The sequence below is a fragment of the Oncorhynchus tshawytscha genome, linkage group LG22 (assembly GCF_018296145.1).
Source record: "Oncorhynchus tshawytscha isolate Ot180627B linkage group LG22, Otsh_v2.0, whole genome shotgun sequence".
In the NCBI taxonomy this organism is placed as follows: Eukaryota; Metazoa; Chordata; class Actinopteri; order Salmoniformes; family Salmonidae; genus Oncorhynchus; species Oncorhynchus tshawytscha.
This window is the reverse complement of record NC_056450.1, coordinates 20663509-20685190: the sequence shown is the minus strand read 5'-3', so window position 1 is coordinate 20685190 and position 21682 is coordinate 20663509. Positions and strand designations below refer to the sequence as shown.

Genomic DNA, 21682 nt, shown 5'->3' with positions numbered 1-21682 from the left:
TGGGATTCAAGTCTGGACTTTGGGCACTCAAAGTTTTTTACTTTCACATTCTTGTTCTGAAGCCATTCCAGCTTTGCTTTGGCTGTATGCTTGGGGTCATTGTCCTGTTGGAATGTAAATGTTCACCCTAGTCTAAGGTCATTTGCACTCTGAAGCAGGTTCTCATTAAGGATTTGCCTGTATTTGGCTCCATTCATTGTTCCCTCTATCCTTACCAGTCTCTCAGTCCCTGCCGCTGAAAAGCATCCCCATAGTATGCCACTACCATGCTTCACAGTAGGGATGGTATTAGATGGGTGATGAGCTGTGCCTGGTTTTCTCCAGACATAGCGCTTTGCATTCAGGCCAGAGTTACATTTTTGTCTCATCAGAACACATAATCTTTTGCCTTATGCTCTGAGTCTTTCACATGCCTTTTTGCAAACTCCAGGCATGCTGTCATGTGCCCTTTTCTCAGGAGTGGCTGCCGTCTGGCCACTCTCCCATAAAGTCAAGATTGGTGGAATGCTGTAGAGACTGTTAAGGAACTCTGTAGTTCTGTCAGAGTGGTCATTTGGTTCTTGGTCACCTCCCTAACCAAGGTCCTTCTTGCCCGGTTGCTCAGTTTGGTCAAAAGACCAGCTCTAGGCTCGTCATTTATTTATTATTTTCAAGAATTTGTAATTCTTGAAAATAATACATTTCTATAAACTTATAAATACCGTATGAGCTTAGTACAAATGTCTAATAAATGTTTTATTCTCCATTGTTTGTTTTTGTCATTTGGGTCTTTGAATAGCAACTGAAGCCTACAGTTATTTTTTTTTCTTCTAATACCACTTCTTATGTATACTTTGTGACACAGTTCAATGTCACAAAGTAAAACATTCTTCAGTGGCCTGTTGTAGGACTGCTTGCCAGGTGCTATCTGTCTCTGTGAAACAGTCTATTCACACCCTCCTACCCAAACCCCAAACTCACACATCGATACCCACGCATGCGCAAGACGAAAGGCGATCTCGTCTGAAAGCGAAAAAAATAGTTCTCACACAGTGCCACGCGTGCGCTGTGTGCGCCTCATTACGAGCAAGGTTGCTGCATCTTTTTTAGGTAGCTACAAGCGTTCTTTCGACAGCCAAAGGGTCGCATGGTGTCAGGGACGCGCCTAGTCACGGGAACAGTAATACAGCGCGTGCTCGTAAGCCCGGATCGCGCTTAGACAGCAAAGGGAATCAAACAGCGTGCAAGAATTGAACCCCAATGGTTACATTGGGCCAGAACATGCAGTCGATGATCTACGCACAATACTTCGCTGCGCTCAATTTCACAACGTATTTTACTTTGTATCGGAGAAGATAAGGACATCAAACTCATCTGTATGATCGGGGGACAGGAGCGCACAGTATGGTCCGGGAAACCAGACATTTATGGGTGGGAAATTTACCCGAAAATGTACGAGAGGAGAAGATCATTGAACATTTCAAACGGTGAGTAACGCCAAATATTTCACCGAGTAACGTTATCCCACAACTGTCAGCATCTGTCTGCCTGATTCCCCTTAAATCAGAAGATCAATTCTGGATCGAATTGCCCAGGCAAGTGACAGCCTGGCTAACCCACTGCCAACAAACCAGCAACCCAATGCAAACAACTCGGGTGAAGAGGAAGATAGATATTATAACTAACTAAATAACATGAGCTTACCAATTGCTATCTTATGGCCCATTTACCTGGATTTCGAGGTCTTGCAAGCCACTTCTCACACGCGGTGGACTTAGAAATAGCTTAGGTAGCTAGTTAATTACTTTAGAAAACAGCTAGCTAGCGCCACTGAACAATCGTGCGACTGTAGCAGCCTGCTGGTTGCGGTGTGTTAAGACCGAGCGACTTGGCTTGTTTCAAAGTTATGCCATGGTATAGCCTAATTAAAACTTGCCAGTTGTGGAGTGTCTCCTGCAATGGAATTGTAACGAGCCATGCAGTGGCTAGACGTCTGTCAGCAATCAATCATAGTTCTAAAATCAAAACATACTGCCCACGTGCAATGTACTCACACCTTCGAAGCATGTTAATCACTACTTCGCATCAATGTTTTTCCTTGATGCAATTGCTCGCTGTTCAGCCAAGTGATGGTTCATTGTGAGATCAACTGCCATTGCTGGGCCCCACCGCAACATTTGTTGCAAATTTCAAGTAGTTTCAAAGTGTCAAGTTCCGCTGAGGCTCTGCAACGTAAAACATATTGAGGTGATGCAGAGCTGCCTTGCCAGCAGCATCATACTGTGTGTGACTATTGGCGTCAATTAGCCAAATAATGGAATTAAATGTCAGTGGTTTGCAGTTGACAATCAACATGTTTTTCAAAATAAACTGAAATGTTAATTGAATGCATGTATGGTTGCTATGATTTGTTATTCAAATGAGTAATATAGCCTAACATTTCGTAGGCCTATAGGTAACAGCCTACAATTTCAAGATTGTCCCCTTCTTTACATTGGTTGCATTCATAAATTGTGTAAACAAACGACAATAATGACGACCATAAGCCCTAATTAAACTGTCAACGTAGGAATAAGAATCACGGTGATTATAAGGCACTGATCTTATTCCCTATTGGTAGCCTACATGATTGTCGATATAGCTAACCCTATATAAACTATAGGCTATTGGAACATTATGTTTCACTTCTGAAATGTAAAGGGCGATGTTATTGCCATCGCTCCATTATTATTACTTAACATTTTTACAATTTTTGTCAAATCAGACTGTGTGATGGATGGTAAACTATATAGCTTTTGTGCATTTAACAAACATTTCCCAACATCTGAATTGGGCTAAATTTGGTTATTGTCTTGACACTGTGCGCTCTAGTTCCTACTGGCTGTCAAAGAAAAAACAGGCCGCCTATCTGTCGAGCTAGGCAGGAGGAGTAGCCTAATTAAAATACGCGATATCCGTATTATTTCTTTCCGTTAGCTGAAGTGCTGCATTTTTAAGTTACAACATTATGGCTGTATGTCCTAAGTGGCCTATTTCTGCCACGGTTTCCAGCGCAGGTTTTGCTATAGAGACAAACAGCGTATTCTCATCAGACCATTATGACTGGCAATTTCTGACTGTATTTTGTAGGTTAATCTCAAACGGATGCTCATTTAGGCCTAGTTTCATTGAATTTAATCCTTAATCTTTTATGTTATGTACAGATGCATGCATGAATTCTGGTAACCTATCTGCTTTTCAAATCTTGCGGTGCATTTGTCATCCTTATGACTTTAATGCATTATGTCATAGAAATGTAATATGCATAGACTATTAAAACATTTGACAATTGATCACAGACATTTTGATTTTGTTTTGAAGATGAGGCATTCATCGAGGTAATGAGTGCGCATGGAAAAACATTTCGGGTGCTCACTGCTCGTCAAGCAGCTTCTGGTTATATTGTAACAAACAAAGAAGCAGACAGCGTATGCAGGTGCATGACAGCTGAGTGTGTGATAGGAGTCATTGAAGATGGGGGACGGCAGAATGAGTAAGCAGTGTGAACGGGTTTCTAAAATGGCGTCGGAGGCTATTCAATGTGGGAACTGGCATACCTTAGATTTTACACTTATGGGCATTCTCTGGGTGTCGGTCGGACAATAAGCAGAAATAGATAGATGTGTGTTCTGTGGTTTTCATTTTCTCCCTGAATATAAAAAAGTGTTGTATTGAGTAGCCTAAGCTCCCCAAGACGTTGGCAAATAACTCGAATCAGAAATAACATCGTAACTGTAATATTCCAGTTGTTTTATAGACGCCATAGGCTACAATGGAAATACATTTTAAGGCAATATCCCATTTTAATTATAGGCTATATCCAGGGAAACGATTGAAATCACGTTTTCCTCTGTGAAATAAACGTTAATTTTCCTTGCATAAAACAGTTGCACTTTCCGTATTAAAATGTAGAAACCCATATAGCTATTTTTCTCTTTAGCAAGCCTTATTGGAAGGACAGTGAAATGATCCCATATTGCGTAATGCATCGGGTTTGCACCCACAAGCAAGAGGAGGGCTCCACAGTGCGACCATTTTACTCTTATATGCGCCAAAATATATATAGCTTTCAGACCTGATATTTTAATTTAGGAGCACCAGTGCGCTTAGACAAATGAAGGATTCAAGCATTCATTTTTTATTGTGCATGTATTTGTGTGCGGCTAAGTTTTTCAACTTACGCGCACACGTGCTCCTTGTAACAACAACAAAACTCAGTGTAGAGCCCTGGGTCCTCATTTATAACCTTTAAGTAAATTAACACGAAATATCTGAGCACAAAAATATTGAGAATTGTTTACATGGCGCACGCCATACATCCCCATGTTTCCCGTTATAAATCAAACCTGTCATTAAAAAAAAGTGCGCGCGTTAATGAGCATTATAACGCTGCCTGAAACTTGCCCATAATTAATATTTTGTTGTGACAAAACCAGCTTGTATACTTTGGAAGTTTTGGAACTAGACCAAGACCGTATCTAAAGGAAATGGCAATGGCGAACTTGATTAGCATTTATTTGGAGTTGTTGGCCGAACGTTTTTTTTTTTTCAGTGACATTTGCTGTATTCAATTAATCAATCCAATGTATTTATGAAGCCCTTATAACATCAGCTGAAGTACTGTACAGAAATCCAGCCTAAAACCCCAAACAGCAAGCAATGCTGGTGTAGAAGCACGGTGGCTAGGAAAAACTCCCTAGAAAGGCTGGAACCTAGGAAGAAACCTAGAGAGGAACCAGGCTATGAGGGGCGGCCAGTCCTCTTCTAGCTGTGCTGGGTGGAGAATATAACAGAACTCAAGATGCTCAAACGTTCATAGATGACCAGCAGGGTCAAATAATAATCACAATCATCACAGTGGTTGTAGAGGGTGCACCTCAGGAGTAAATGTCAGTTGGCTTTTCATAGCTCATCATTCATATTAATAAAATAGTATCTCTACCACATCTGCTGTCTCGAGAGAGTTGAAAACAGCAGGTCTGAGACAAGGTAGCACGTTCGGTGAACAGGTCAGGGTTCCATAGCCGCAGGCAGAACAGTTGAAACGAGCAGCAGCACAACCAGGTGCACTGGGGGACAGCAAGGAGTCATCAGGCCAGGTAGTGGGGAGAGGGATAGACACTTAAATTCACACCGGATAAGAAAGGAGAAATACTCCAGATATAACAGACTGACCCTAGCCCGCTGACACAAACTATTGCAGCATAAATACTGATTGCAAATTGTTGTGGACCTGTTAACAAATCATTTGAATGCAGCAATGTTTGCATTCACTTTTTCCCTAACCTAAATATGCTGCACTGTCTGAGAATTCTGAAACATTTTCTGCTTTGAAGAAAACTACGGTAGACCTAGTTAGTTTGCATTGAAGTGTGTAGGCTACCACTATCTGTTCACCAATTACATTCTACTGTATACTATAAACTGTGCTCCCTGCCCGATGCATAGAGCAAAAGCTTGAAATTATAATATCCTTTCTAATAGGCCCAATTTAAATGAGAGATGGACATGGTCATTTGTTGTATGGCTACTTCGGGAATATGAACTCTGCTGTCTCAACATGGCCAGAAAAGGTGAGGAATTTATTCTGCAACGGTTATGAAAAATGTATATGTTTATAAATTAAATATTGTCTACTCGAGAGATTTGACTTGCAAAGGGTATCTACTTTGAAGAATCTCTAATATGAACTATATTGTAACACCTTTTTTTGGTTATTACATGTGTGTTATTTCATAGTTCTGATGTCTTCACTATTATTCTACCATGTAAAAAATAAAGAAAAACTGAAAAATGAGTCGGTGACCAAACTTTTGACTGGTACTGTATACTGAACAAGAATACAAATGCAGCATGCAACAACTTCAAAGATTTTACTGAGTTACAGTTCATATAAGGAAATCGGTAAATTTTAAATTAATTGGGGCCTTTTCTATGGATTTTACATAACTGGGCAGGGGCACAGCCATGGGTGAGCCTGGGAGGGTATAGGCCCACCCACTGGGGAGCCAGACTCAGCCAATCAGATTTTTTTTTCTACCACAAAAGGACTTTATTACAGACAGAAATACGCCTCAGCGTTAACTTGAAACGTATAAATGCCAACTTTTGCGTGAAAACAGGCGCACACATATTTTGGGGCATATTTTGTGCGTACCCAAATATTTATAAATGAGGCCCCGGAAGAGCAAACCAGGAAATTTCACGTGTGTGTATATATGCTGCATTGTGCAGACCTCAGAGTTCCATCATTGAATAACTTAAGGGACCTTTCTCATAACTAGAATACATGATATATTGAATGTATAGTATATCGCAAAAGATGAGTACACCCCTCACATTTTTGTAAATATTTGAGTATATCTTTTCATGTGACAACACTGAAGAAATTACACTTTGCTACAATGTAAAGTAGTGAGTGTACAGATTGTATAACAGTAAATTTGCTGTCCCCTCAAAATAACTCAACACACAGCCATTAATGTCTAAACCGCTGGCAACAAAAGTGAGTACACCCCTAAGTGGAAAATGTCCAAATATGGCCCAAAGTGTCAATATTTTGTGTGGCCACCATCATTTTCCAGCACTGCCTTAACCCTCTTGGGCATGGTGTTCACCAGAGCTTCACAGGTTGCCACTGGAGTCCTCTTCCACTCCTCCATGATGACATCACGGAGCTGGTGGATGTTAAAGACCTTGCACTCCTCCACCTTCCGTTTGAGGATGCCCCACAGGTGCTCAATTGGGTTTAGGTCTGGAGACATGCTTGGCCAGTCCATCACCTTTACCCTCAGCTTCTTTAGCAAGGCAGTGGTTGTCTTGGAGGTGTGTTTGGGGTCATTATCATGTTGGAATACTGCCCTCAGTATGTCACAGTACATGTTGGCATTCATGGTTCCCTACATGAACTGTATCTCCCCAGTGCCAGCAACACTCATGCAGCCCCAGACCATGACACTCCCACCACCACGCTTGACTGTAGGCAAGACACACTTGTCTTTGTACTCCTCACCTGGTTGCTGCCGCACACGCTTGACACCATCTGAACCACATAAGTTTATCTTGGTCTCATCAGACCACAGGACATGGTTCCAGTAATCCATGTCCTTAGTCTGCTTGTCTTAAGCAAACTGTTTGCGGGCTTTCTTGTGCATCATCTTTAGAAGAGGCTTCCTTCTGTGACGACAGCCATGCAGGCCAATTTGATGCAGTGTACGGCGTATGGTCTGAGCACTGACAGGCTGACCCCCCACCCCTTCAACCTCTGCAGCAATGCTGGCAGCACTCATACGTCTATTTCCCAAAGACAACCTCTGGATATGACACTGAGCAAGTGCACTCAACTTCTTTGGTCGACCATGGCGAGGCCTGTTCTGAGTGGAACCTGTCCAGTTAAACCGCTGTATGGTCTTGGCCACCGTGCTGCAGCTCAGTTTCAGGGTCTTGGCAATCTTCTTATAGCCCAGGCCATCTTTATGTAGAGCAACAATTATTTTTTTCAGATCCTCAGAGAGTTCTTTGCCATGAGGTGGCATGTTGAACTTCCAGTGAGGGAGTGTGAGAGCGATGACACCAAATTTAACACACCTGCTCCCCATTCACACCTGAGACCTTGTAACACTAACCAGTCACATGACACCGGCGAGGGAAAATGGCTAATTGGGCCCAATTTGGACATTTTCACTTGGGTGTACTCACTTTTGTTGCCAGCGGTTAAGACATTAATGGCTGTGTTTATTTTGAGGGGACAGCAAATTTACACTGTTGTACAAGCTGTACACTCACTACTTTACGTTGTAGCAAAGTGTCCTTTGTTCAGTGTTGTCACATGAAAAGATATACTCAAATATTTACAAAAATGTGAGGGTTGTACTCGCTTTTGTGATATACTGTATGTACAGGTAACTCCCAAAATACAGGAAACACTTGAGTACATGAGGGATAGGCCTACAAAGTATATTGAATGCAGGTGCTTCCACACAGGTGTGGTTCCTGAGTTAATTGAAACATTTCAGCTTTAAAATCTATGCCAAACAAAGTTTAACAAACCATACAACTCGATGCACAAGGACTACGTTGAACAATTTAAACAGGACATTTCACAAAAACACGTTTAGTGGAGGAACTTTGCAGATGCAAAGTTTGATAACAGAATTACAGTATAATCTCCCTCAGTTTATGGGACTAAGTTTTCCAAAAACTCTTTAAGTATCTGCCCCGAATTAAGATTCAGAGATGTCTGCAGAAAGAATGGGGTGTCAGCTATGACGTGACACCTTGGGTTTCATTATTATTCTTTTTGGCTATTGAACTATGGTAGGTGAAGTGGATTCACATCCGGTAACGGAATTACATCATGGGTCTCTGATCTGTATTATACAGAAATGCCTAATTACGGATATGGATATCATTCTCTTACTTCATGGTAATGTATCATGGTACACAAAGGTAGATGTATGCAATATTCTTCTTTTGCATATCTGGGTATTATTTGATACGCTGGCTATTATTGTAATGAGTTCTGCCACAAAACAAGAACACTTTTGTTAGTTTCAGATTTGGTCTGGTCAGGACCAATCATAGACATCTATGTTTCTCAAGTTTGGACATCACAGTAGAGTACCTTTTAAAGTCTATCTACATTATACTGTACTGAACTCTGCTCTACTGTACTGTTCTCTACGGTGCTGTCCAAACTTGTGAAACATAAATGTCTGTGATTGGTTCAGATTTGGTCCGACCAGGGTGGACTGACCCAAACTACTTTTTGAAGTCCAGCGTTGGTTGGTGCTCAGTAGTTGAGGATGCTTGTTACAGTACATGTAACTAGGACAGGTGTCATGGTAGGTGCCAGTAAGAGCTGGGTGAGGTAACATTTAACTTGAAAGTAAAAGAAGGGAGAGATTGTCCAGATGGTTTTCAGTCTTGCTGTGGCCACCAGAAGACAGAAAGAGAAACAGAACAGTTATGACTTGAACATAACAGTATGCCAGTGGAAGGGAATACAGTAGCAGGTGACCCAACTGTGGTTTGTCTCTAGTATGATTTCCCATTGTAGCGAATTAAATTGCAGTAATTCCGATACTGATTTGGTAACAATTCCGAGTTTTAATCACTTAATAATTCATGAACTTGATATCAGTAAAATCATTATAACTAATCGGCAGTCTACCTTTACTTGTTGCTTCTATGAACTTTCATTATCCTCCCCCATGAGGGAGAGAAATGAGAAAATATCTTAAAGATATGTGCACAAGGCAATTGTTTCTTAAACTTACAGAAGGCAAATAATTTCTCAAACTAAATAGAAGTGTTGATATTAGTTGTCAGGGGTCTTCAACATTTATTGTGTTTTGATGTATTTCTTATACCGTAAGACTTTTATTGGTAGGTGTTGTCAAAGACCCCTTTTCCATCTGTTTGACCAGAAATTAAAGCTGTTGGTTGTTGTATAACAAATGATCTATATTTTTAAAACATACTCTTAGCTTTCGTTTGACATTCTCCTATGAACTTCACATGTTAGTGCTCATGGGTCAAACGCATTCTATGAAAGAGCCTAGTGTCTGTGGGTTTTGGGGTTTTCCTTTCAATGAAGACAGACAACCAGGTTAGGGAAGTTCCTTACCAATTAGTGACCTTATTTCATCAAACAAGTACAAGGGAAGAGTAGAAACCCGCAGACACTCGGCCCTCCGTAGAATGAGTTTTAGAAGTGTTTTGGATGGAAATGCCCTTAAGCAATTAACATAACATCATGCTTAAGGTCATGAATAAAAATGACCAGTTGCCCATTACTTTGGCTACCATGGCTAGAAGAAAACATCTCAGTGACTTTGAAAGAGGGCCTCGAAGAGCATAGGAAGTTTAAACTACGTGTGCTTGTCACCAGATCTCAAAGCAAATGAGGCCCAACATCCTATTTAGACACTATGTTGGTGTTTCCTTTATTTTGGCAGTTACCTGTATATCGTGCTATGTGCCAAGATTTGTAGTTGCTTGGTTACTGTTGCCTGGTGAGGTTAGGAAATGATAGTGGCCTAATAAATATTTTGTAAGGACACCCCTTTGTGGACCCCCCTTCACGCACATACACACCGTGACTCAATTTTATAAAATGCATAGGTCTACTTTACCTATTGACTTGTTTCCATTTCCAATAAGACATTCCAATTGGTATACAACTTAAATCAATAAATAAACCGTTTTCTTTTCATTCTCCATTTCCTCCCTAGATATGGACGGGTGGAGAGTGTCAAGGTCCTTCCAAAGCGGGGGTCAGAAGGTGGAGTCGCAGCCTTTGTGGATTTTGTGGACATTAAAAGTGCTCAGAAGGCACATAATTCAATCAACAAGATGGGGGACAGAGACCTGCGCACTGATTACAATGAGCCAGGCACAATCCCTAGTGCCGTGAGAGGGCTGGACGATAGCCTGTCCTTAGGCTCTCGTGGACGGGATGTTTCAGGGTTCATAAGGGCGGCAGGGGGCCCGGTGTATGGGCCCCCTGCATCTCTCCACAGCAGAGAGGGACGCTATGAGCGCAGACTAGACGGGTAAGTGGACAAAGTTTCTCTGAAGGCAGGGGGAACTTGGTTTCTGATAACTCCTTACCCCCAAGCATTTTTCCATCTATTAATTTATAAGCAGGTTCATAAACAGGATTAAATCAGTAGGCATCCCTTCTAAAGTCCTCAGAGCATTGCCATCGCTCATGGATTGATATGGTAGACACCAAGCTACACTGTAAATGAGCATGTATGTACATTATGCACACAATTGTACTTCTATGTGTGTGGTAAATAGCGTATTGGCTGTTGGGGATTATCTTTGTGAGTTTAAACATTCCTGTCAGGTGGATATCCCATTTGCGGAGAGTACGGGGCATATTGGATATCGTAACATTCCTGGGATTAATGGATGCTGGAGAGAGTTTGTTCCAGCGGCCTTCCCTGGGATCTCCCTGATCTGGAGTACCGTGCCCTCCTTGGTGGATTAATGGGTCACCCTATTTTCGTATAACGACCAAGAATACATATTTACACATTTTAAGACGCATTAACTAGTTTTTGGATTCATAGAAATTGGGTTCTCGATCATTCTGCAACCCTTCCAGTGGTGTTTTCAAGTGCAGCGCTTTCCTTGTGGTCCGGAGTCATGTGGATAACCTAACCCGGATATGTATTCCCCTATTGGATTAAAACTGGCCAATCACGAAAGGATATTCTATCATTCGATAAAGGTATGGGTTTTCCGGTTTTGTGATGGGATTATGTTTTATATCAGGGTTTAACAATTAAATGCTGGGAGACCTCAACTGTTGATCAACTTTGTAGAGAAACGACAAAGGGTGAGCAAATTATACACTTTTTTTTTATCCAAACAAATTTTTGTTGGTGGTTCAAATAATTTGTTATATTTTGCTCTTGAACGAGTGAGACTTTCCAATGGATGTAGGGGGAAGCATTAAACAGAATCGCGTAGTAGAGGATTGGATTATTTTGGAATCATACAAATCAATACAATTACATGGAAATATGGGGCTGAAGAACATGGTACTGGATGTCAGTGGAGATACCTGCCTTCTGTCAGTGGATTACCTCCCTTCTGAATGTGGAACTACATCTGTCCATCCTTGGATACAATTATTCTCAGAATCAGAAAAGAAAACATCCTGTCAACATCAAATAATTAGCCTACTGCCTTTCAGGCAACTGTACCTATGAGGGAGAATCATGGAGTTTAAGACATGGATTACTACTGACAAATAAACTGTGTTATTACAAGATCATTTTTGCTTCAATGGATCTAGTTGGACAATTTCTCAATTTTGCACATAAAATGTGGCGGACTATTAAAGATTAAATACTTTTTTCCCACTAGTTGTGTGCCATGATGTTCCAGACTCATTGCTCATGGGGAATCAATAGAGCACTGTTTACAGAAGTTGGACAATTGTATATAGATTATTGATTTGACTGGACTATGTTGCCTATTTTCCATGAACATTTAAAAATTGATCTGTTATGTTTTATGTAACCATTTTTGAAAGAATAGTTTAGTCTGACTTCCTATGACTATTTTCCACCACAGCAAAATCTTGTTACAATTGGATTAGATTTTTGGATTAGTTGATATTCCAGTCCCTCAAAGCAAGTGACGATTCCCGCCATACTGATGAGGATGACTATTTTGAACATAAACCTGCCTGGGATATATATTTTTTAATATAATTTTTTATACCAACCCTACAGTTTTTTCCTTTTTGCTCACAAAGTTCTGTCTCCCTAGATTGTATTTGGAATTGTAGATCGGGTTACCGCTGTTTCAAAAGGTTGGTATATCCTGCCTTGTGTATTTTAGCTGTTCTCTCTAACCCCTAGTTTGAACCCCTGTCTCTCTCCATATTTCCTACTAACAGAAATTGCTTCTTGTTATTTGCAGATTATGTACCTTTTTCCGGCTGTCCCGCTCACCCTGAACCTACTCGACCCACTTCCCAGCTTCTAATCCCCTAGTCAATAGTACCTTGTTACTTAGGCATGTTTCACATTAAGTGAAATGAGAGTGAAAAATTGACACAGATCAAATGTTCTAAACAGAGGGATGCACCTCGAATGTTTTTTTTTTTAAACCATGAACGATTACATCATTTAATAGTTGTGTGTGTTAACAAAAATAAGATTTAGATTCAACCTCATTTGAATTGCTACTGTATATTACATTTCACTGTCAGATTTGTCATGACTAAAGGGTTTATGACAATGTTTAGAAGGCTATGGCAACGTCTTGTTTTGTCAGTGGCTGAACCTTTTTCTTCTGAGCCAAAGAGTAGGATATCTCCAGGAACAGATTAACTTGTGCATACCATTTTCATGTCTCCATGTCCAGTATGACGGAAGTTAGCATTGGCTTTTAAAACTACCTCTAACTGGCGTTACCCATAGACTTCCAGTCATTGGGCAATCTGCTAGCATGCTTTGCCCAAGATTATCACAAGACGTGAACAAAATGCTTCAGTGATTTGTATTTTCCTTAAACTTTCTGAAGAGGCAAAGCGGGAATGCCCCCTTCTGTTTGTTTACCACTTTGTGTAGCTGTTAGGGATAATGCTAATGATAACCGTCTTCTGGTAGATGGAAAAGCTTTCTCAATTAAATGTTAACTACAAAGTAGCCTATGCCTGCCTGGTAGAATTACATGATTATTTGCATCAATCCAGTGGCAATTATTTATTTATTTTGCTTTTAGCAAACTCCGTAATAACGTGCACTACAGAAACACCCCAAAACAAACAAGTCTCTTGCTGGTGCAGACTTGAATTAAAGAGTATCATCTCCACATCTCCAAAAAATTTACATTTTTCTTAGATTTTTCCCAGACCTCTAAAGTGGTCTCCTGATGTCGTTTGAGTGTTGTTGTGGACTTAGGACATCCACTTTTGTTATTGTTCTATTAAAGGGATTTCTAGAGAACCTGAAAAAACTAAATGGAATTTGGGGAAAAAATCAATAGAATTATGCAATAAATAAAACCGATTTTATAGTGCCCTACAATAGGTGTGGTTTTGAAACGTATCATTAAACTTCCATCATACTCATCACTAAATTCAGAAAGGAAGTTATGGTAAAGGTTTATTTTACAGATGGCTTATGTACCAGGTAGTTATTTTAGTTGTTATAATTTGGTTTCTTTGAGATTCATGGACTTAAATGTCACTATCTACCATTTAGTACCAGGCAGTTACCAATTGTTTTATTCCTTCAGGTGCAAAAAGTACAAGAAAGACCGTATCCCATTGTTACCACAGTTTTTTTTAAAAGGTACCATCTTAAACTAGGCTGTATAAAGTGTTACTGAAGTTAGATCCAGCACATTCTAAACTGCATCTCAATAAGTCTGATTCATCTCATACTTATGAAATGGGTAACTAATCATCTAACATGCTGGCCACACCGCTCGTGTCACGTGCGCGGGCGCTACAAAATAAATGTACACGTACATGTTATTCAATCATTGCACCGACACTGCTCGCGCATGTCAACGAGTGTCTGTTTAGCCAGGCACTGAAATAGAACTTGCTTCTATTTGTGACGCGCTGCAAGTCCTGCTTCTCCCATCCCCTCATTGGTTTTTCGGCGCAAATATCCACACGGGTGATTGAAAGATAAGCTGAGGTTCCAACTCCAGTCCAGTTGGTGGCGGTAATGCACCTTAAAGTTGGTTGCTAACCTCCATATAAAGTCCAAAGAAGAAGAATTCTGAAGGAGGAGACATTACTGGAAACAAACTCTGTTTACCCTTTTATTTGTGATTTAATTGTTGGTGTAGAGGACCTTGTGCATTTCAGGTAAAATAACAACCCAAAATTTATATCCCAGGACAAATTAGCTAGCAACAGCAAGTTAGCTAGCTAAATCTTTTCAACCTGTCTCCAAATTAATATAGTTGGTTCAAAGTTCTTTTTGATAATTCAGCCAGCGTGTCATGATCTTTGTCTGGTGTGGGTGAACAAAATCAACATGCGCGCGGTCTGGTCAGCATGTTAGTGTGATTCTTACATTTTATTCTCAGTGGAGAAGACTTGTTTTGTGTTCAATTTTTAAGTAGGCATGACATTTCTTAAAAATGTATTCCTCCCCCTCTAATATTTGTTGATAAATCGCCACCTCGTTAACTCACACATTTTTGATAGACCCCAACTGCCTCTTTATTGAAGTGGTGGTGTACCTGCTGTAAGAACATACATTAGTATAATTGTATTCATCAGCAGAGCAGAGCATATGATTACATTTCAGTGTACATAAAATCTTTAAAATTGGAATGGTGTTTCTACTGTTTTAGGCATTCCGACAGATGAAGGCTCTCGCACCTTGGCAATCTACCAGTTAGGAGGTCTGGTGATTTTTGTAGTTGATCCTGCAAGTTAACTTGCTATCTAATCTTTAGAAACTGCTGCATTTTTGTAATGATTCCAGTAATTGAATATGGATCAGTGCAGTATATTTCTAGCTAGCAGCTACCGCTGCGCAATTCCCTAAAAGCTAAAATAACTAGTTGTGCAAAAACATTATGATCTTATTTGTACAATACAGTGAAAACCCTAAAAAATAATTGCAATTACACAGTTATCATAATATCAAAATCTTATTCTCGACATCCCTAATGGCAAGCTCAGTAGATTATTATTATTATTGAGCTTTCGTCAAAGAATCCTCCATTTGCAGCAATTAGTCTTGCAGACCTTTGGCATTCTAGTTGTCGATTTGTTGAGGTAATCTGAAGAGATTTCACCCCATGCTTCCTGAAGCACCTCCTGCAAATTTGATTGGCTTGATGGGCACTAGTTACGTACGATATGGTCAAGCTGCTTCCACAACAGCTCAGTAGGGTTGGGATCTGGTGACTGTGCTGGCCACTCCATTATAGACAGAATACCAGCTAACTGCTTCTTCCATAAATAGTTATTGCATAGTTTGGAGTTGTGCTTTGGGTCATTGTTCTGTTGTAGGAGGAAATTGGCTTAAATTAAGCAACGTCCACAGGGTATGGCATTGCAAAATGGAGTGATGGCCTTCTTCAAGATCCCTCTTACCCTGTACGAATCTCCCACTTTAACACCACCAAAGCACCCCCAGACCATCACATTGCCTCCACCATGCTTGACAGATGGCGTCAAGCACTCCTCCAACATCTTTTTTTTTTTTTCTGCGTCTCACAAATGTTCTTTGATCTGAACACCTCAAACTTAGATTCGTCTGTCCCTTGTCTGTTCTTTTGCCCATCTTTATCTTTTCTTTTTATTGGCCAGTCTGAGTTATAGCTTTTTCTCTGCAACTCTGCCTAGAAGGCCAGCATCCTGGAGTCGCCTCTTCGTTGTTGACGTTGAGACTGGTGTTTTGCGCGTAGTATTTAATGAAGCTGCCAGTTCAGGACTTGAGCGGCGTCTGTTTCTCAAACTTGACACTCTAATGTACTTGTCCTCTTGCTCTGTTGTGCACCGGGGCCACTCGATCCTCTTTCTATTCTGGTTAGCGCCAGTTTGCGCGGTTCTGTGAAAGGAGTAGTACACAGCATTGTACTTCAGTTTCTTGGCCATTTTTTGCATGGAATAGCCTTAATATTTCAGAACAAGAATAGACTGACGAGTTTCAGAAGAGGTCTTTGTTTCTGGCCATTTTATGCCTAAAATCGAACCCACAAATGCTGACGCTCCAGATACTCAAGTCAAAAGAAGGCCTGTTTTATGGCTTCTTTAATCAGAACAACAGTTTTCAGCAATGCTAACATAATTGCAAAAGGGTTTTCTAATGATCAATTAGCTAATCCAAGTTGATAATTTTAGGCTAACACAACGTGCCATTGGAACACCGGAGTGATGGTTGCTGATAATGGGCCTCTGTACGCCTATGTAGATATTCCATAAACAATCTGCCGTTTCCAGCTACAATAGTCATTTACACCGTTAACAATGTCAACACTGTATGTCTGATCAATTTTGTTATTTTAATGGACAAAAAATGAAATTTCCTTAGTTTCTAAGTGACCCCAAACTTTTGAACGGTAGTGTATACATTTTTTTGTGTTTAGGTTTTAGCATTAAATCCATTGGGAATGCCCCAGACTCTTGTTTTTCCAGATCAGGGTGTGCTCTATATTATGGGCCATAAGGGCCATAAGAAATATATCAACTTTCTTTTCAGTCGAGTACATGTAATACAGTGTCTAAAATATCTACTCCTTTTAATTTAGGTTCTTACCAGTTTTCAATACATTTCCAAAGATTTGATATAAATTGCTATGCCTAGTCAGTAGCAGTTAAACATTTTCATTTAGATAATCTGAAAGTATCTAGACAAATATAGGTGACATTCTGCAGAAATTAATGAGCGATATGAATTCATTAGAACATTTTACAAATATTTTAAACAAAATATATTGCTAATGTAAAGTATATGTCAATTGAAATGTTTACTGTATACCGTTTCAAACAGATACCCCATTTGAACACTCAACTTGACTGCTGTCTTAGTTATTTGATAACCTGATATACTTTTATTTACCACAATGTGAAGCTCAACTAGTTTTGTATTTAGTGTCAAAAAGCATAATGTGTATCTCTTTCTCTCTCACCATTTTCTCCTTCCATCCCTATCCCTGTCACTCAGGACTGCTGAAATTCGGGATCGAGCATATGATCACAGTGCCTATGGTCATCACGAGCGTGCTAGCAGCAGCTTTGACCGGCAGCGTCACTACGACACAGACTATTACCGAGATACCAGGGAGAGAATGCTTAACTCTGTGACTGGAACTGCCTGTGGAGGTGGTGGGGCTGTCTCTGCAGGGATCGGTGGAGGGGTTGTAGGTGCTGGCATCAGTGGAACAGGTGGTGGGGCTGTGGCTGGAGGAAGTGGAGGATCTTCATCTGTTGGTGTGGGATACTATCGTTCACATAGCCGAAGCCCTAGCCACTTTGATACACCAGAACCTCGATATGAGCCTCGTGCCAGAGAACCATTTATACTGGCCAGCGTAGTTCACAGGGATTTGTACCAAGAAGAGGGAGGTCGGCGTAGAGATCGGTCTTACCACGACAGTCGCAGCCGATCTCCACACTCTACACATTCACGTAACACCTCTCCACAAAGGTTGTCGACTCAGGCATCCCGGCCTCCCCGCTCCCACAGTGGCTCTGGCTCTCGCAGCCGTTCCTCCAGTTCCGACTCAGTCAGCAGTACCAGCAGCAGCACCAGTGGCAGGTAGGTAGAGCGAGTGCTCATTAGTTTCACTTTCATGCATTCCGTCCCCTGCAGTTATCACATGATGTCTGTGCCCATCTTTCTGCTTTACTCAGAGCTTGCTCAATGAAATAATGAATCTAAAATGTTTCTTTAACCAGAAGCATAGTTAGCCACCCAAATTTAGTACTTAGCCACCCACATTCTAAATTATGTTAATCTCAAAATGCAACCCAAACTCAGCAAAAAAAGAAACGTCCTTTCACTGTCAACTGCATTTATTTTCAACAAACTTAACGTGTAAATATTTGTATGAACATAACAAGATTCAACAACTGAGCCATTAAACTGAACAAGTTCCACAGACATGTGACTAACAGAAATGGAATAATGTGTCCCGGGAACAAATGGGGGGTCAAAATCAAACGTAACAGTCAGTATCTAGTGTGGCCACCAGCTGCATTAAGTACTGCAGTGCATCTCCACCTCATGGACTGCACCAGATTTTCCAGATCTTGCTGTGAGATGTTACCCCACTCTTCCACCAAGGCACCGGCAAGTTCCCGGACATTTCTGGGGGGAATGGCCCTAGACCTCACCCTCCGATCCAACAGGTCCCAGATGTGCTCAATGGGATTGAGATCCGGGCTCTTCGCTGGCCATGGCAGAACACTGACATCCCTGTCTTTCAGGAAATTACTCACAGAATGAGCAGTATGGCTGATGGCATTGTCATGCTGGAGGGTCATGTCAGGATGAGCCTACAGGAAGGGTACCACATGAGGAAGGAGGATGTCTTCCCTGTAACGCACAGCTTTGAGATTGCCTGCAATGACATCAAGCTCAATACGATGATGCTGTGACACACCGCCCCAGACAATGACGACCCTCCTCCTCCAAATCGATCCCGCTCCAGAGTACAGGCCTCGGTGTAACGCTCATTCCTTCGACGATGAACGCGAATCCGACCATCACCCCTGGTGAGACAAAACTGTGACTCGTCAGTGAAGAGCACTTTGTGCTAGTTGTCTGGTCCAGCAACGGTGGGATTGTACCCATAGGTGACGTTGTTGCCGGTGATCTCTGGTGAGGACCTGTCTTACAACAGACCTACAAACCCTCAGTCCAGACTCTCTCAGCCTATTGCGCACAGTCTGAGCACTGATGAAGGGATTGTGCGTTCCTGGTGTAACTTGGGCAGTTGTTGTTGCTGTCCTGTACCTGTCCCGCAGGTTTGATGCTCGGATGTACCGATCCTGTGCAGGTGTTATACGTGGTCTGCCACGGCGAGGACAATCAGCTGTCCATCCTGTCTCCCTGTGGCCCTGTCTTAGGCGTCTCACAGTACAAACATTGCAATTTATTGCCCTGGCCACATCTGTAGTCCTCATGCCTCCTTGCAGCATGCCTAAGGCACGTTCACGCAGATGAGCAGGGACCCTGGGCGTCTTTCTTTTGGTCTTTTCAGAGTCAGTAGAAAGGCCTCTTTAGTGTCCTAAGTTTTCATGACCGTGACCTTAATTGCCTACCGTCTGTAAGCTGTTAGTGTCTTAACGACCGTTCCACAGGTGCATGTTCATTAATTGTTTATGGTTCATTGAACTAGCATGGGAAACAGTGTTTAACCCCTTTACAATGAAGATCTGAAGTTATTTGGATTTTTACGAATTATCTTTGAAAGACAGGGTCCTGATAAAGGGACGTTCATTTTTATTTTTTATTTTTTTCCTGAGTTTAGTTATGGGTGATTCCTTATGAAACTAGAACAGAACAAGACCATACATTTTTTTGTTTTTCATATAATATTATCTATAGAAGTGACATTTAGAGAAAGGATTGTTTACATATATTTGACGTTTGTATCTTAAAGCATCTGGACTCTCTCTAAAATGATCAGCCGAAATTGTTGCAACCCCTATTACTAGCCGGTTCAACCTCTCTTTGTCTGAGATTCCCAAAGATTGGAAGGCTGCCGCGATCATCCCCCTCTTCAAAGGAGGAGACACTCTATACCCAAACTGCTACAGACCTATATCTATCCTACCCTGCCTTTCTAAGGTCTTCGAAAGCCAAGTTAACAAACAGATCACCGACCATTTCGAATCCCACTGTACCCTCTCCGCTATGCAATCTGATTTCAGAGCTGGACATGGGTGCACCTCAGCCATGCTCAAGGTCCTAAACGATATCATAACCGCCATCGATAAGAGACATTACTGTGCAGCCGTATTCATCGACCTGGCCAAGGCTTTCGACTCTGTCAATCACCGCATTGTTATCGGCAAACTAAACAGCCTTGGTTTCTCAAAATACTGCCCCACCTGGTTCACCAACTACTTCTCAGACAGAGTTCAGTGTGTCAAATCGGAGGGCCTGTTGTCCAGACCTCTGGCAGTCTCTATGGGGGGGGCCACAGGGTTCAATTCTCGGGCCGACTCTCTTCTCTGTATACATCAATGATGTTGCTCTTGCTGCTGGTGATTCTCTGACCCACCTCTACGCAGACGACACCATTCTGTATACTTCTGTCCCTTCTTTGGACACCGAGTTAACTAGCCTCCAGACCAGCTTCAATGCCATACAACTCTCCTTCCGTGGCCTCCAATTGCTCTTTAATGCAAGTAAAACTAAATGCATGCTCTTCAACCTGCCCACCTGTCCAGCATCATTACTCTGGACGGGTCTGACTTAGAATATACAAATACCTAGGTGTCTGGTTAGACTGTAAACTCTCCTTCCAGACTCACAGTAAGCATCTCCAATCCAAAATTAAATCTAGAATCGGCTTCCTATTTCACAACAAAGCATCCTTCACTCATGCTGCCAAACATATTCTCGTAAAACTGACCATCCTACAGATCCTCGACTTCGGCGATGTCATTAACAAAATAGTCTCCAACACTCTACTCAGACTGCATCCTATTTGCTATCACAGTGCCATCCGTTTTGTCACCAAAGCCCCATATACTACCCACCACTGCGACCTGTATGCTCTCGCTCGCTGGCCGTAGCACGCACTCCAGCAGGTATATCTCACTCGTCACCCTCAAAGCCAATTCCTCCTTCGGCCGTCTTTCCTTCCAGATCTCTGCTGCCAATGACTGGAACGAACTGCAAAAATCACTGGAGCTGGAGACTCAGATCTCCCTCACTAGCTTTAAGCACCAGCTGTCAGAGCAACTCACAGATCACTGCACCTGTACAAAGCCCATCCAACTACCTCATCCCCATACTGTATTTATTTATTGGTCTTGCTCCTTTGCACCCCAGTATCTCTACTTGGACATTCGTCTTCTGCACGTCAATCACTCCAGTGTCTAATTGGTATATTGTAATTACTTCGCCACCATGGCCTATTTATTGCCTTACCTCCCTTATCTTACCTCATTTGCACACACTGTATATAGATTTTCTTCAACTGTGTTATTGACTGTATGTTTTGTTTATTCCATGTGTAACTCTGTGTTGTTGTATGTGTCGAACTGCTTTGCTTTATTCTTGGCCAGGTCGCAGTTGTAAATGAGAACTTGTTCTTAACTAGCCTACCTGGTTAAATAAAGGTGAAAAATAAATAAATTGAAATCAAAATACTACTCATATTACAGAGCAAGCAGTAAAGCTTTATATGACACCAACTTGTGCTTTGTAGCACTTACACTTAAACATTATTGAGTCTTAAAGGAGGCCTGGGTGCGGCCAAAATAGTACAATTATTCCAGCTTCATTTAATTATTTCTCAATTATGTTAAGGATCGGACCCTTTACCCCCTAAATGTTCACCTAATATGACACCCTAATCTAACTGCCTGTAGCTCAGGACCTGAAACAAGCATATGCATATTCTTGATACCATTTGAAAGGAAACACGTTGAAGTTTGTGGAAACACGAAGTTAATGTAGTTGAATATAACACATTTAGATCT

The 21682-nt window shown here is 41.4% G+C and overlaps 1 protein-coding gene across 3 annotated transcripts in view; it reads left to right on the top strand.

The window, feature by feature from the left end:
• The first annotated feature begins 1038 nt into the window (after positions 1-1038).
• spen (spen family transcriptional repressor) overlaps positions 1039-21682 on the top strand; it is a 49933-nt gene continuing 29289 nt past the window's right edge. For all 3 annotated transcript variants that reach the window (XM_024384550.2, XM_024384551.2, XM_024384549.2), the window contains exons 1-3: positions 1039-1466; positions 10254-10574; positions 17187-17780. In XM_024384550.2, coding sequence (XP_024240318.1) covers positions 1384-1466; positions 10254-10574; positions 17187-17780 — 998 coding nt within the window. In that variant the 5' untranslated portion in view covers positions 1039-1383. The remainder of the gene's footprint in view (positions 1467-10253; positions 10575-17186; positions 17781-21682) is intronic.